The sequence below is a fragment of the Styela clava genome, chromosome 6 (assembly GCF_964204865.1).
Source record: "Styela clava chromosome 6, kaStyClav1.hap1.2, whole genome shotgun sequence".
Classification (NCBI taxonomy): domain Eukaryota; kingdom Metazoa; phylum Chordata; class Ascidiacea; order Stolidobranchia; family Styelidae; genus Styela; species Styela clava.
In genome coordinates, this window is record NC_135255.1 from 1,353,187 (window position 1) to 1,370,726 (window position 17,540).

Here is a 17,540-nt window from a genome sequence, read left to right on the forward strand (position 1 = left end):
CAAATTTTCGGAACAGCAATGTTTTCTTCTGTTTCGGTAGTGGTGGCTAATATGGTTATGGAAGGCGTAGAAGATAGAGCTTTAAGTCTTTCCCCAATAGTCCAAGAATTTGGGAAAGGTATGTTGATGATACCTTTAACATTATCAATCGCTATCTGAATTTTAATTCCAACCACCCGATAAGCAATAAACGTTCCGTTTTCAGTAGCCTTAGAAATCGCGCAAAGAAAGAAAAATCAAGAAAGCAACTTTATTAAAAAGACCTTAAGACAAAATGGATATTCAATGAAGATGTTCACAAGAAATCACAGGAACCTTCAAAAATCGAATGAGAAACTGATGTTAAAGTATGTTGACGAACTTAGTGAAAAAATACGAAGAATTTTAGAAGACGTAAGAATTAAAGTTAGTTTCAAACCACAAAATACAATAGGCCAATTGCTTTCAAATGTCAGAGATCGCCCATGTCCTAATCAGAAAAACGGCGTGGTATATGCAATCCCATGCAGTAATTGTTCTTCAATTTACATTGGAGAAACGAAACGAAGTCTCGAAACTCGAAGAAAGGAACATCAGCGAGATGTAAAACAAAAGAAACCTGAAAAGTCGGCCCTTTTGAAACATGCCTTTCTACAGATCATAGCATCGATTGGGAAACAGCAGGATATTGGATATGAAATTCACTACAGGAAAAGACTATTTCTTGAACCATACCTTCATTAACAAAGAGAAAAATTCAATGAATGATAAAAAAGTTCCCGCATGTGAATAAGTCTTTGTTTAGATAGTCCCAATACTTGTTTGAACTTGCGCTAATTCACTTGGATCTATTATATCATATTATCCCCTTTTTTCAGTTTTACGCCGTGATAATTTTTTTCCTTTTTTTATGCTCTATATATTTACGGTAGTGTGCTATCAATATTGTGCCCTGATGAAGTTTATAGTCTAAATAGGAATTCGAAATGTCGGCGAATTTCATCGTTTGGCGCTCCGGAAGTATTCGTACCAAGATGACGCACAACCTGAACAACCCTAACCCGATACACATACTATGTTCAGGTTGTGCGCCATCTTGGTACGAACATTTCAGAGCACTTTATTTCGTGTTGTGTTGGTCTATTTATAGATGTTGTCTTGTCTGTCTTACAAACTGCTTTGTTCAAACAGTTATGTATACTCCGCCCTTACCCCGGTTACCAACGTCCTGCCATATTATAAGTACAGTATTTGATTCAACGTTTTATTTTTAATTTTTAATACTTATCAATAGGGGTAGCCTACATGACGCACATTTGTGTTTTAGGCCAGTATGGTCTTGTCTTATGCATACATCCCGTCTTCAATATTGATATATATAATTGTAAACTCTTTTATATTGCTTTTAGCGTGAATATATACTAGTACGAGGCGAATAAAAACATACATACAGGTACATACAAGTCTATCTTCAAAACGAGAGAATGCAATTGATCCTGCAAAATTAAGTGAGATTTATCTTATATATTCATTCGAACCTGTTAGCTAGAGTGATAGCCAAAGTCACTTTGCTGCTAGCCAACGCAGCGTAATCAGATTCAGCAGTGCTTAGGCGAGGAGGCGCAGTTCTTACCACTTCATGGCAGCTCCTGTCACGAACGAACCGCGGCAGCTCTTGCCATGGTTTTATAGCGCTATTCAGTATTCAGTAATCAGTATTAACGGTATATTCACAAATTAATGTACCAGATTTTAATTGATCATGTGGAATTATATCTACTTAAACCCTAACCCTAACCCCAAATCCATCAAAACTGTATCCATAAGAAAAACGTTCCAACTTACCCAATATTTGTCACCATAAGGGACAGCCCTGTCTTTACGGCCCACCTGCCGCAAAATTTTACCTGCCATTGGTTTTAAATTTGCTGCCTCGGTAACGGCAGTTAACCATGACTCGACATTGGTTTTGCGGCAGCTGCAGACGCCACAGAATACTTAAAACTGCACTTGTAGGCGAGCGTATTCCTAACGCGATCAGGCGATGAGGAAGTAAAGTGTGGAATTCTAATTCAACTGTTGGCAGATACCGGTACTGCAAATGCTACCGGTATTACAGTATGATTGATTGATTACCTTCACTCCAAATTCTACTAAAGTAATAGATGAGTATTCAAACAATACATTCACATATTTTTAGTTTGCTAATTTCTAGGCCCAATCCTCGGTTAACAAAGTTTGTGTGTTTTGTGAGTGTGTGCTGGTAATTTCCCATGTTTTAAACTAGTTTTGCTCGCTTTCCAGAGTTTATAATTCGTGTGTATCATGGAGTTTTCAAAATAAGCCATCTATCTAAATGTTATTTGTACTTTATGTATTGCAGTGATTCTGTGAATAAATAGGCTACTGAATCTAACCAAACAATTTAATGAATGGTTTTCGGAGTCTACGTGAACAATAGGCTACAGAATACTGATAGCAGTGTCAGTACTGCATCTTGATTTGTAACCAGAAACAGATTAATAAATACCAAGTAACAAAATTTGTGGAAAATTCTGATTTTTAAAATGGGAGGAATTTATCTGAAGGAAAATTTGGAAGATCTTTTGAGTGGAAAATATGTTTTGCTGCTCGGTGATTCCGGTAAATAGTTTACTTTTTGTTTTTCCATGATGACATTATGTTGTTTGATTGCTTTTGAACCCATATTCATACTCTTCTCTGGTATTCCAGTATTCTGATATGCATTATTTTCTGGTTCTAATTGGGCCTAGATTTTATAGACAGATTTGATTGTCAAGCACTCAGTTATTGAGTTGGAGATTTTCATTGGATTTATTTTTGTCTATTTTCAGTAATGAATGAGGTTTTCACTCTGGCAGTCTGGTATTATTTTATGATATAGGAAGCGAAAATCTTTTTCTTTATTAAACATATTTGATTATTATTTCAGTGCAAAGGAGTGTCTATAAAGATCTCGTGGTTCTATGTCACGGTAATAGGTTTATGGCACAGAGTGAGCTGCGACAAAAGGTGATAAATTTATTAACGAATAATAAGTTTCCCAATCCTTCCTGGCCAAATAGATTATACAGTTATTCATATTCATGTAAATGTGTGCCTTAGATGAGTGATAATCTATCTATATCACTCCTAAATTTGCCATTCATTATTCAGTTATTGTTTTTTTTACTATTAGACATTGCACTGAAACTGAATTTATATGGTTGTGCATGTATCATTTAGATTGAAGATTTGAATGCCTTCATATCTTATCAACAACTTGTTATGAATAGACTCACAATATATGCGTTATGTCAAAATATCTAATTATAGGCATTGCATTTTCATACGTTCTAAAATGAGCTGTAATTGATGCAGAAGTCATAAATTACTCTGAAAGCATAATGTGTATAAAAGCCATCATTGGATCAGATTCATTAAGTTTAACTGTTTTTTTTTTCAAATAGGGTGAAGACAGCTTTTTGGGTGACGAACTCATTCATCGAAGTGAATTGACCAATGGTGTACATTATAGAGAAGAAAGGGAATATAAGAATAGGAAATTTCATTTTAAGTATGTTGAATCATACTGGGTAACAAAGCAAAATAAGGCTTTTGCAAGTTTCTAACCTAAATAGTCGAAACAATACATTTTATATGAGAATATATATTTCATGAACAAATCTTGAAGTTCGTGTTGTTCTTTATATTAATATTTTTGTCATGTTGGGTTTCAATGGCCCACCGTAACTATTAGTTATCAGGCTCTCGATTTACACAGGCACATACGAAGACCTTTTTATAGCACTCCACATTTATTACAACCTTGAGTATTAAGAATAGTACTTAATAAATTTATGCAAATTAAATTGGAATCATGCTGTATTGTACATTAATAGTGTGCATTTTTCCCATAACTCCCATGATATTCTGTGTTTATAATTCTACAACAATGACCTCATGTTCACACATTGTCTTTATCTTGCAAAAGCGAAATGGTTTTGACTCCTTAAATTCTATGATAAGAATTCCACCAGAACACTGGGAAATTTGTCACATATCTATGTTTAGTAGCAATTATTGTATATCATACATTACCTATGCTTAAACTCAATTTTTTAAAATAATAAACATTTACACCAACAGTTTAAGTACAAAGGAAATAGCAGAGAGATAAAAATTTTCTGTATACTGTTTGAGGCTTTGACCACTAATAATGATGATTTCTATAAAGTTTGCATTCACAGCAAAGGGTCAAATTTTTTTGGTGTAACATACCATGTGTTTAATTGTGCTACTTGCACATGGGAAACTTTTTCGTTTTACAAACATCAAGACCTATAATGAATATTAAATTATTTTTTCAAATGACATATATCATGGCATGTATATTTTATCGAACTAATTCACACTTTTATTCAAGACCATCTCAACAGGTTTCTACAGCATTCTTTAATCGATGATCGATCTAATATACGGGGAGGTTGGTGAATGCATTTTACATTATTCTTTTTTTTCTTTTTCAGGTTTCATTTTCTTACCCGTGTATATAATAAATATGTGGAATCTATTTTGAAAGATATTGAGAAAGGGAGAACGGTTTGCCCTGACGTTTTGGTTCTCAATTCATGTTTATGGGACATCAGTAGGTAGTTGGATTAAATTAGTTTTTGTTTTATCTGTTTCTGATTTCAATTTTGAGCAATTCTGAAAACAATTAACTGGCTATCTAACCCCATACCCGACATGGACTGGTAAACGGACGAGGGGGTGTGGTTCGCCATATGATTAAGTTGTCTTATAGGCTTTCCTTTCCCCCTGGATGTAAATCTTCATCCAAATTGGCATTACAATACATTATGTGCTTTTTGACCTCTGTCAGTAGGGTTCTACTTCGTTAACGTGTGTTAAATAACACGGTAGTGCGAGCACACAGATAGGGACACCCATCCTACAAGCCAATAGTATAAGTATCATCACTCAAAGGTGTTGTATTTACATATATTTTTTAATTTTTTTCATGTATACATCCAGTGTATTTCGTGTTGTGTTGGGTCTCTATTTATAAATGTTTTGGTAATGCTTCGGAATCATTTTGTGGATCTTAGCTCACTTGAAGTTACCTAATACTCGTCAATCCAAGATATTTATTATAGCTGGACCCTTTCTGTGATTATAGTAAGGATCAAATGAACATTTGTATTTTTAAGAATAAGCTGGCTTGTTGTTTCTCATCTGCTGATACTGATAGGTTTAATTCAAATATCAAAAAATATATCAATTTATTTCTTTCATTTGGGTTGATGGTTTGGTTTATTTGTTTTATTATTTTGAGAATGATTTCAGTTCTTGAAATTATTGTTTACAGCAGCATTTATAATGATTATGGATTGATTTTTAGGTATGGCGACAATTCAATGAATGAATACAGAGAGAATATTGAAAAATTATGCAAACGCTTGAAGGAAATGTTACCACATGACACATTGGTTATTTGGAGAACTGCATTACCAGTATGATAATATATTGTATATAGTTAATTACCGGTATGTTCAAAACAAATTCCAAAATCAATCTGATAATTATTTTCTGTTAAATTAACATTCCATTGGCAGCCTCACTGTGATATGCTTGGTGATTTCTATATTAAATGGATATATTCAATTTGAAATTGAATTGGGAACATATGCCTGTCCCTATTTCAACTGTAATGAATTTGAAACTATACAAACTATATGAATGTGTGCAAGGTCTGGATAGCAGATCCTTATTTGGTGTGGTATTCTTGGCATGTTACTGAGGAGGATATCCATATAATATAATTGGATAACATTACAGCTTGGTTTGTCACATACCCAACACCGCCTTGATATGACCTGTATACGGGAAGCATGCATGATAAATGGGCCATGCTTATTTAGTAGCTATTTCTATCCACTCAGATAAAATAAACCTTGCATTTTTTGTTGACAGGTTAGTGAAAACATGAAGGGAGGATTTTTAACACCAGATGCTGAAAAGTTCAGAGATTTATTGAAATTAGACATTCTCAGAGGAAACTATTTCGCTTATAACATTGTTAGTCGTTACAGTTTTGATGTTTTAGATATGCATTTTCATTTCCGACATCAACTTCACAGGTAATCAGAATTGTTATTGTTAATTATTATCCGTATAATATATTTGTCATAATGGTAATTAACTTCATTCACTGGCTAACAACCTTTCTCTAATTCATGTATAAGATAAACATCTTTGTATATTCTGTATCATTGTAAAAGAACTGGGTGACCCAAAAAACAGAACCAATAAATTTTATGACTATTTCTCCGAGAACTAGGTAGATTATTTAATTCTATCTACACTTAAATTTCTGTTTGTGTATGATTGTACCCAAACGTTTCGGAAATCTAGACGTTTTGCACAAAAATTATCGTATGTTCGCTCTAGAATATATTCCAAATGCCCTCCTCGACGTTGGAGACAGACTTGCATTTTTTGTGCAAAATTGGCAATCACGTGCACAATTGATCAAAATTTGATCATGTGAAATTTCCCACAACTGTGTTGTTTTCATGACCGTCAATTAAACTCTTATTGCTTGGGCCTATGGTATCATTGTTCTTCACTTTCAAATGAGCATGGCACATTGCCTTTCTCACATTACTCATGTTCAGACACAAAGATAGTCATATATGAACACAAAATAGACCTAGCTCTTATTTAAACCAATGAATAATTTGCTCACATACTCTCAGCTTTTAATTTTCTAAAGTATATTGTTTGAACAAACACGAAGCTTAATAATGATGGTCTTACATAAGTTGTGGGTGGAAACATATATGTTTTTTAATCATGAAACACAATGTCTTTATTAATAGACGAGCTAATGATGGTGTCCATTGGAATATGTATGCTCATAGACGAATGACTAATCTTTTGTTGAGTCATATATCACGAGCATGGGATAAGGAATTACCTTTATTGCCATGGGCAGACAATTCAAGAATAGAATTCGAATTTGATGGTAAGTTCTGTTCTTGTTGAAGGAGAATTAATAATGTTAACTTTGAAAAACTTCATATCTAAGATTTCTAATTGGCATGTGATTTTTTACGTATCGATCTTAAGATCGGTAAGTATGTTGATAGGTATTTGTCTGTTTGTTTGCTTGTTTGTTTGTCTGCTAGATACACGCGATATCTCACGAAAGCGAGGTTGAATCTGCTTCAAATTTTGCATGTGCATTCATCATATCTCGGATCAGGAGCCTATTGATTTTGGATGAATTATGTCGTATAATTAGCGAGTTATTATTTAATTAGTGATGAAGAGATCTGGATTTTTACAAAGCGAGAGATTTTCGAGACGCGCTGAATGTGTGTGTGCGTGTCCGATGCGCAAGTTTTCCCGCTAGTGAGTCAGAGCGAAGGATACACACCGCTAGATCGTATCTCGTGATTAATCTTTAAGCATTGTCCATATCTCTCTTGTAACTTTGACGTCGTCGCGATGCGCAAGTTTCCTTCGCGAAATTTTCCATGCTATTGAGTTAGAGCGAAGGATACATGCCGCGAGATCGTACCTCGTTACTTATAATTACTCTTTAAAGTTTAAGCAATGTCCATATACCACTATCAGGTTCGGGGTTTCAGAATTCCTCACCAAAATATCGCTAGGCTGTGTTTGAATAGCCGTCGCAACCCGGGTTAGCGCCGTTGTATTTGACACAAAATATAGGATTGGTAAATAGGCTATTGGCTGGAAACTAATCAAACAATCCAGTTCGGATTTGCAGAATTCTTCATAAAAGTATTTCCTCGAGTAGTATTTCGACGACGACATGGGGAGTTGGCTATTGTTTCCTCCATTTTTGATATTGGCTGAAAACTATTCAAAACAATCCAGTTTGGGTTTGCAGAATTTTTCGAATCGAAACCGTAGTTTCTGTTTTGGGGCATCCCCTAACTTTCGATCGATAAGTCTTCGGTCTCTGACCGATATTCTCGTCTTTTATATTGGAAAAGAGGAAAATGGCACGAGAGACTAATCATCACGGGGAAACATGACCATTGTTAAATTTATAGTTGCTTACCCATCATGGGATGGTATCATTACTGATACAAAGCATTTGAAAATGCACAGTGTGTCATTAGCTCTTTTTAGGCGCTCCAGAAGTATGTGTACCAATATGGAGGAAACTAATTTTGTTCACCTGCTTTACATCAAGTTGCGTAAAGAGATGGAAGCCTATGGGCAGGGGGTATATATTCATTTGGCTAACACAGACAGTCCCCAAGCTCGTAATAGAACTAAATTAAGGAAAATCGGAATAAAATTATGGCCTAACCCTAACCTGGTACACATACTACAGGAGGAGCTCATTTTTGTGAATGTTAGCACTATTCTATGCTGTACTAATATCCATGATACTTTGATGGAAATGTATACAGGTTGAATATTGATAAATTAAACAAAACGACTTATTTAATGGTCAATTATATTGGAGTATTTTATTGTACAGATATTGAAATGAATACAACAAAAGTACTCAAGCAAGCATATGAACCAATTTCTGGATGGCGACGTTCTTTACCACCTCTGATGGAAATTCCTCCTAAAATGCGAAACAGAAATAGTGGAATGACAAATGCCTTGTCAAATGTACCAATTTATTCTCAAAAAGATTATTCGAACATGTACTCTACACCTGCAGAAGAAGATTATGATGCGGTAAGATCACAAAAACACATTCTTCAAATTGTTTTTTTTTCAATATAAAGTAATGTAGCCATTGAAAATTCATGATTTCTGCCGTTTCAAATTTCCTTAAGAGCAAATTTTGCTAATAATTGTTAAAACTTTGTCTTTTTGCACATTGTAGTCTGATGGTGGAATGTACCAGTTGCTGACTCAGGATCCAATATTTGATCGATCTCACAGGCTTCCAACATCGCCATATCCTGCACATCACCCGTTTCATACTGTCAGTAGGCCACACGGACATCTATCAGAGCATGTAAGTATAGTTTGGCTAACCTAGAATACATGGTACTCTTGTAGTGTGTGTTTAATGTTAGGGTTAGGCCATAATTTTATTCTGATTTTCCTGATTTTAGTTCTATTACGAGTTTGGGTACCATCTGTGGTAGCCAAGTGAATATACCCCCTGCCCATAGGCTTCCGTCCCTTGACACAACTTAATGTAAAGTGGGCGAACAAAATTAGTTGCCTCCATGTTGGTACGTGGAGTGCCGTAATTTTTTACTTGAAAGTACTGAACATTTTGAATAGATGATTAGGTTTGGAAGTCCCTAGTTGCTTCTCTTCCTCAAATAATAATTTTTTATTGCTGTTGTATAGAATCCTAACTTGGAAGTTGGTCCCATGCGACATGTAAAAAAGTGGTCATCCAGGAATGCAAATGCTATAAGACAACAAGGAAATGCTACTGACAGAATAAAGATGCGAATTCAGAAGGATAGAATGCAGGCCAGGAGATTACCACCATCTCGAAATATATCAGAAAAATATTATGGTTTGTTGATTTTTCTGGGCTTCAGTTAGTGGGAAAGTTGACACCAACATAGTGCTTTGTGAATTTAGGACATACAACTAATTGGTTGTAGACTAACAACCAGTTAAGGCAGTGGTTCTGAAACTTTTCCAAGCTGCGCCCCCTTTCTAGAATTTGTTTTGTGCCTCACTTTTGAAATAAATAGCGAACCATAAGCTACAAGTAACAAATAGTAAGGCGAAAGTGTGTTTTATTCAAAAACACATCAAGAATGCGTGGATGGAGCGTGAAATGCAAATTTTCAAAATAAGGGCGTGCAAGATCAAATCTAACAAATAATTTTATTTTCAATTAGCTTCATTCCCCCCTCTAAAATTTTCCACGCCACGCCTTGTGGGGCACGATCCGTCCTTTGTGAACCACGGAGTGATTGTATTTGACTCAATATTAATAAACCTCTTCCTAGATTTTGTGTCAAAATCTTGTTCGGTTTTCATGTTTTTATTTTCAATCATTTGCTACTTGGTCCAGTAATCAGATAATGCTGTTTCCTTTTAGAGATTTGGTAGCATGGATGAAATATCATAATTTGAAAAAGTTTAACAATTTATATTTTATTTTCTATGAATAATAGAGTCTCCTCGAGCTTCTCGACATATCCGCCGGAGCCGACCTGAACCGTTGCCTAGGCAGTACAGAGGCAGTTACGAAAATCACTGGTCTCAGTTTTCCCGACATCATCCTCAATATACGTCTTATGATGACAGATTTCAACAGGATACCTTATTTTGACTATCTATTAGTCACTATCAAAAAAGTAAGTATGCCTATTTCGCAGAATTCTCAAATTCTGTTAAGGTTACTAAAAATCCTAATTGTTTCGAGGGTGATTGGGAAACTGTAAATATAAAAAATGGTGATTTTGCAAATGGTGATATTCATTTATTTACATATGTTTGGCATTTGATACAAAAAACTGAAAATGATGTAATAATAACAAAAGTGAAAAACAACTTCTTTTCAAGCGCCTGCGTTTGCGTTATGTTAGGAATTGTGATGTACTATTTTGGTATTTCATGGGAATTGTCATCTGCGAATGAATTTGTAGAATTCTTTAACGTATTTCATTTGCAACAAAATCATGATGAAATCTGCTCAATAAAATGTACATAATTTTGCATAAGTCATAATTTTGTTGCAAGAATAAAACGGGAATAACAGTACTTTTATGTGTGAAATATTATTTTCGTTGTGTTCAGTGTGTTAGTGAAATGTATACATGCTCTGTTATTATTCATCCAATGGTGGTATTTTTGAAATGCTTGCATATGATGTGATTGTATATGATTCTACTCTTCAAAATTTAAGAAGAAAAAAAGGTTCACTTACTGTTGTTGAATTTTGTGAAAACTTTTTTTTTATGTATTTTTTTCGACTCACCCATGACATGTAAAAATTTTGTTTGCTACATAAATTAGGGTGCATTGACTGCATGGAGTTTTTGCAAAAATCTACTGTGAACAAGTTTGTATCTATTTCTGTAACCAATTCCACAGCGGTTTGGTGCAAATTTCCAAAGCTGCAGACCTATAATTCTTATTACTTACAATTATTCTGATTTATAAAATTGTGCAACATTTTGTATTGCTAAGAAGCATTCAATCTCCTTACGATATGTATTTGGTCAGACCGCAGTGCCTTAAATTTAATTGTACATAGCTAGCCCTCATGTAAATTGCAGACAGTGTAAAAAAAAAATTTCACTTCAATTCTTCATTCTGTTTTTTTTTTCTAATTATTATCACCATAACCAATACTTAATTTAAACAGTGATGCATCTGTCAATATTCACTGCAATTTTTATATGTTCTTTATGCAACTTGCTGTTTTCGTTGGACCATTCAAACTCCTGGTATTCAGAATAAATCGTGTCACAGCGATTTGTTCACAGTAGCATAGCAGTTGCTTGAGATTCAAAATTTATGACCGAAAGGAATTGGCGATCTATAAAATGGTTGCCCGGTATACCTTTCTATGTGTACATATTTCAGTGTTTTCTTATATCTGTATTTCTTCCTTGCCCTATTTCATTTTGTATGCAATATCTGCTCATTTCCTTATCTTTAATCTGATTTTCTGGAGCAAGGGTGCTACTCCCAACATTGCATTTTCATTGTGCTAAACTGGATCTTCACCCTTAATTTTCCTCCCCATTTCTATTTTTGAATAAAGCTTGTCTGATATGTGTATGAATATGCTCTCCCGCTGACCGTTGGGGCGCGATGGCCAGGTAGGTAGAGTAATGCACGATATTTGTTTTCTATGTTGGCGCTGCGATGAAAGATTTTTTTTTCGCTTACATGTTTGCCCCTAACGATTAAATATACCAATTGTTCTCAACCTGTTTGCTACATTACTCCCTTTGCCTATTTAAAAATTTAAACGTTTTCAATATTCAACAAGAGAGCTATGCTCAAATATATGGACACGTAGCGCCACCCAATGGCAATAATTTTGATGACGTCATGGCGAAAAAAAAAAGTAATAGCCTTCTGGAGAAAAATTTTATCTTCAACCACTGAAAATTTCAAAGCAATTGGTCCAGTATTCGAAGAGAAAAGCGACTTTTTAAAAACGTGTCAAAAAACAAGAACAACAACAAGGACAACAAGAACAACAACAACAACATAATATTGAAACGATCGTTATGTCCACTACGTGTCCAATAAGTTATTAGCTAGTGGTATGTGCAACTAACACGCTGTCTTATGTACAGTTATTAGATTAGTTTATAATGTATGCAAACAATAATTCTCATACATGTTTTATTCTGCATTGATCGTACACAAAGGTAGTGTTTGTAATGATACGTAGAAATATTACGTAAGACGAAAATATGAAGCGTGTTAAATATCATTTACATTATCCTTTGCACGGTGAAGTATCGTAAAAACGGAATAAACGGATAAGAAATATAATCTCTACGCAATTTAAGCTATCATTGAATAATGATTGAAATTTGCATCGTAAAAAATTATTTATACCATATATATATGTTTAAACATCCGATCCTGCTGTGCATTCAGTAGCTAATTCGGCCAAATTTCGAATTGAATGCAAAAAAACGCAGCTGTTAATCGCTTGGCAATATATTACCACTTAATTCGGTGTCGGACAAAGCGAAGTTCGGATTGAATGTTTTGTAGCTCGGAGGTATTCAAGATATCTTCGTCAAAGTTTTTGAGAAGGAATGAATACTTCGGTAAAGTGTAAATTTGGGCAACTGTCGAAATTATCCGAGTTCATCAATCCAAAAAAAAGAATCAAATTTATTTTGTGGTCATTGTATTTCCATAAAAAAAACGTAAAACGGCATTTATTTTATAAAACAATGTTACGGGTACTGGTTTTGAGTTTAGTCAATAAAGTATACAGCACTACTTGATCCATACATTAGTCACGCAAGCTTATAAGGCGCTATAATATATATAAGGCAAGCGATCGATTTTTGAGGAAAAAAGATTTAGCTCAAATTGGATTATTAGGAATAGGTTCCCCAGCGACCTCGAATCGTCGCACTTTTCTGCATGGGAAGTCTGCTGCATATATATGTATTATTCTAAGTCAAAGAAAATTGGCGCCGATTTCTGTATTATTTACCAACTTCTGTCCCAGAACTTCGAAAAGAAAACGAAATCATATAACCATGTGCATAATTTGAATATTCTTGTAAACGTCATATTCGCACGACAGATTGTTGTCGTTTTTACTGATTTGTGATGTGATTATTACACGATCGGTCGGAGTAAAATTACTTTTGTTACGCAAATACAGGTATTTAATATTTGTTATATTCTTTACATTATTTTGTCGCCGATCCGCGAAGATATTGGGAACCATTGGTAAAGTGCAGGGCTACTCAACTGGCGGACCGCGGTCCGAATCCGGACCTTCCGAGTATTTGATTCGGACCGCAACTAATTTTTTAGTTGATATCCTTGACCCCACTTTTGCAGTTTCCTTTTATAAAATCACTTTTATAATTTTGAATATTTTTTTACATGAAAAGAACTATAACCCCATAATAAACAATCTTGATTAGCTAATAATCATTAGTCAGTCGAGAAGGTGCGCGTTGGATGCGGAAATATAATTTGTGGAAAGACCGGACCCAAATAATTTTGAAGTTTTGTTTGCGGATCTTGGGTAAAAATAGGTGAGTAGTCATGGTATAGTGCAGGGTGATTCAAGGTTGTCAGCTTCGGGGGCCACAAAATTTTTTTTGCAATGCTCGCGGGCCAATAATAGGTAAACAGTGCAACCACCCACTTTTGTTGGGCAGACACATTGACACTGTTTGTTATTTATTAAGCTAAACATGCAGAAACTATCAAAAAACTCACTGAAACGTGCGAAAGTCTTTGCTATATCTACATTTAGTGTAAGATTTCAAGTTCTTCCGCAAATGTAAGTGATTTCGAACATCGATAAGATTCTCAAAAAAATGCTCATTGCTCCTAAGATTATGCCGTTTTAGATTATATTATTTTATCACCGACACAACTTGCAGACATATTGAGCAAGCATTGTGGCGTTTTACCTCCCATATCCAGTTAAATATATATCTGCTTGAATTGGTCAGCTTTCTTTTCAAACACAGTTAACAAACATGTTTACAAAATATCTTACAAATGTGTAGGTATTTGTTCAAAGAGAATTGTTTTGAAACAATTGTTTTAAATCAATTTTTTTGTATTAAACAGGTTAAAGAAAAATGGATTTAAAAACGTGCCAAGAGCTTATTGTTATCGATAACCCTTAGAAACAACACAAATATCGATGACTTGCCCACACACGCCTTCTCAAGCTGTAGTTCAATACGTCCGCAAATGTGGTTTGCGCAAGAAGACGCAACCGATAAAAGGCTTTACGTGAACCACTCTGCGACGAAACAACCTTGCGAAAATTGAAATACAGCCGAATAAACGAGTTTGTATAACTTTGAAATATTCTATTCCTCTAACCTCAAAAACAAAGTATGTTAATTTAAATTAACCGAACAGTTTTAAACGTAATACAGTAATGCCTTCATTTTATGAAAAAAAAGTCAATACATAAACTCGAAGTCCCTAATATAACGCCTTATTTTTTTTCTTCTGAAAATGTAAAAATACAATCTTCAAATTGTTAATATGCTAAATATTATGATATAAATACTCTGAAAGCGGCTTACAATGCGATGCAATCTCGAATAAAACTAAAAATATAATTCTGCCAATAACAGGTTAGCTGTTACGTCATTGTATCACATGGTATTACAATTAGCACAGCCTAGGCCAGAGTGTCTCATCGTCCAAATCCGTAGGTTGCCGCCGATCTTAGTATATTTCTCATTATCGTAACGCACTTGTTCGGCTCAAAGCTGCCCTTGAGCTACTGCTCGTGAGCTATATGTTTCATAATTTTTCTTACCTAAAACGTCTCTCTGATATCTCGGATAAACATTTCTGTTAAAGTCTTTTGATTTTGGAGTGAGTACAAATTTTTACTTGCGTTTTTGACATTATTATTCCGGCTGCGTGTGTAGCTGATGGAACGCAACGTTTTGGCGTAATTTTCGCGGCGTTGCAAGGGGTATTTCAATAAATAAAAACAGAAAAAAAATTGATTTAAAATAAGCCCTTGTTTTAAAATAAGAGTTTTTTTTAGAATTGATAAAAAACAAAACCCTACAAATGTGAGGTACATGAGGGTAACTACAAAATTTCCTATTTGTTTTCTATTTCCTATTGTTAGGCCAAAACATTATTTAGTTATCAGGCAAAGTCAACCTAGGCTAATAGATTCTGCATTCGATTTTTAGTTTTCTATGATGCCTACATTGTTAGCATATATTCCCGACCAAAAAGATAGAAAGACAGTTAACATTCTAGACTTGCCAGCCACATTATTCATCAGCGAGCCATAACACTAGTCAATTCAGTGACATTAGTGATGTAACAATATGTCAAATAAAATTTTCTGGTTTTTTTTTGCGATGAAACAAAACAAAATGCGATGCGACGCGGGCCACATATAATGAAGCTACGGTTCCATACGGCCCGCGGGCCTGGGTTTGTACCAGCCTGGTATAGTGTATAATTCCGTGTCAGAACTACTATTCCGCTTGAGACATCGCAAATCATAAATTGGAGAAAGCTTATTAGATATGTCGTCATCGCAGGGTGGTTTTCTTTCACTTCATTTTGTCAGCGAGCGCAAAGCGATTGTTCAAATACCGCTTTCCACCACAATTAGACCAATCAATTTCAAATACCTGAATATTGAAGTAGTCATTAGGAGGTTTTTATTTTTATGTTTGTTTTCCCAGGACCTAGGTGCCGCAGTTGTATGCAAAAGTTTGCTGTTTTATTTCCGGGTAACATTGTTTTGAATTTATTTCGTGTCCACTTATTTGAGCCTTGCTCTTTTTTACGGTTTTTTGATTCTTTAAATACCTACTAAACTAATGCAGTTGATCAGAGAAGGGCATGCTGCCTCACCACTTTACTTATTACATCAGTCTGTATTACTATTACCTAATATGTTGAACCACTTCTGAATTCCGAAGCGATCTCTAGTTATTCTATAATTAGTATATGAGGTTATCAGCAGACAACACTGCTGACAAAATCCTATTCGCTTGGGGTACCCACGTCATAATCAAAATGAGAATTCTGGTGAGAAAGGACCTGTTTATAGATAGCACGTCTTACGAGTCTGTAAAAACAATCTTTGAGTATTAATTATATACAGCACCAAATATGAGTGATGCGGAGTGGATTTTAGATTTATGACACAGGAACCTGGTATGAGGTATCTACTGTGTAGCATCTCTTCAGCATATAATACATGCAAGATGCAACTATACACAATTAAAATAGGATATTCAGGAGAATACCGTATTTGCTCGTTTAAAAGCCCGGGCGCTTATTTTTTTTAAACATACTCACTAACCGGGCCCTTATTCAGACCGGCCCTTATTCAAGCAGGGGCGCTTGTTATTTTTAAAGTAAAATTACACACAAAAATACCGGTAGATAAGATCGATCGTTACAATAATTAATACCGTATATTGTCATTTCCAGTTCTCAAGTATGATTTAAACGAGAATAATGAAAATTTTGACTTTTTCTACGCACCGCAGGTACAAATCCGCAAAAAAAAAAAAACTTTTTACACCGGGCGGGTATTCAAGCACCGGCCCTTATTTTTTTTTTTATGTCCTGTTCACACGGGCGGCTATTCAAACGGGCCCGGGCGTTATTCTATTCCCGTCTATTCAAACGGGCTTATTCAAGACCGGGCGTTAAAACAAGCATTTACGGTAGTCTATAATCTGAACCTAAAGATGAATTCAATTTTAAAATGATCGTAAAAAGCAATAAGTAAGTATTTGAACCCATCGAATCGCATAATTAGTCTGAATCTGCTTCGTGATAAATTTGTGATCGATTAAGTCAAGATAATTTCCAATCGTTTATTGCACTAGTGATCATAAAGAAAACATTTTGAACAAAGAAAAAAATATAAAATGCTCCCTTATTTGAACCATTTCTTACACATATATTGAAAATTAGGTAATTTTTACTAATTTACCTTGTTGTGAATATTTTCCGATAATTTATTTATGTGTTCCTAACGAAGAGATGTTTGTTTTCACAACCTAACAAGTATTGTAGCTGTCGTTGAAGCCGTTTTGAGTTCCCCCGCGACCCTTGTCACACAACGTTAATTAGTTTGTAGGCCCTATATACGATTTTTTCGCTTTTATGTGTGGTGAAAAATAATTGAATGATTAAGAATCTCACAAATACCTCTTTTTATGGCCTTTTTCTATGATCATTTATTTGTACTACAATATTAATGATGGAGTGTTATCGTTCTATAGAGAAATGTTCCAGAACATTTCTAATGATATAAAACTGGGTTTAAACATGTAACACTGAAATTAAGTATAATAAATAATGAAAAAAAATAATTTGCAAGAGGATGCTGAGCG

At 34.7% G+C, this 17,540-nt stretch overlaps 1 protein-coding gene and 2 long non-coding RNA genes across 3 annotated transcripts in view; 2 read left to right on the forward strand and 1 right to left on the reverse strand.

Annotated features, from left to right (window-relative positions):
• Positions 1-2,361, forward strand: part of LOC144424297 (uncharacterized) — a 180,167-nt gene extending 177,806 nt beyond the window's left edge. Inside the window, exon 2 of the long non-coding RNA XR_013476605.1 lies at positions 1,597-2,361. This is a non-coding gene — a long non-coding RNA (uncharacterized LOC144424297). The remainder of the gene's footprint in view (positions 1-1,596) is intronic.
• Positions 1-17,540, reverse strand: part of LOC120330772 (uncharacterized) — a 188,918-nt gene that overhangs the window by 79,999 nt on the left and 91,379 nt on the right. The gene's annotated exons all lie outside the window — the stretch shown is intronic.
• Positions 2,363-11,748, forward strand: LOC120330771 (PC-esterase domain-containing protein 1A-like). Its single transcript, XM_039397688.2, has 11 exons — positions 2,363-2,622; positions 2,933-3,012; positions 3,450-3,556; positions 4,509-4,631; positions 5,384-5,495; positions 5,956-6,122; positions 6,864-7,009; positions 8,507-8,715; positions 8,867-9,001; positions 9,346-9,520; positions 10,134-11,748. Exons 1-11 carry the CDS (start codon positions 2,547-2,549, stop codon positions 10,289-10,291), a joined length of 1,488 nt encoding a protein of 495 aa, XP_039253622.2. The 5' UTR covers positions 2,363-2,546; the 3' UTR covers positions 10,292-11,748.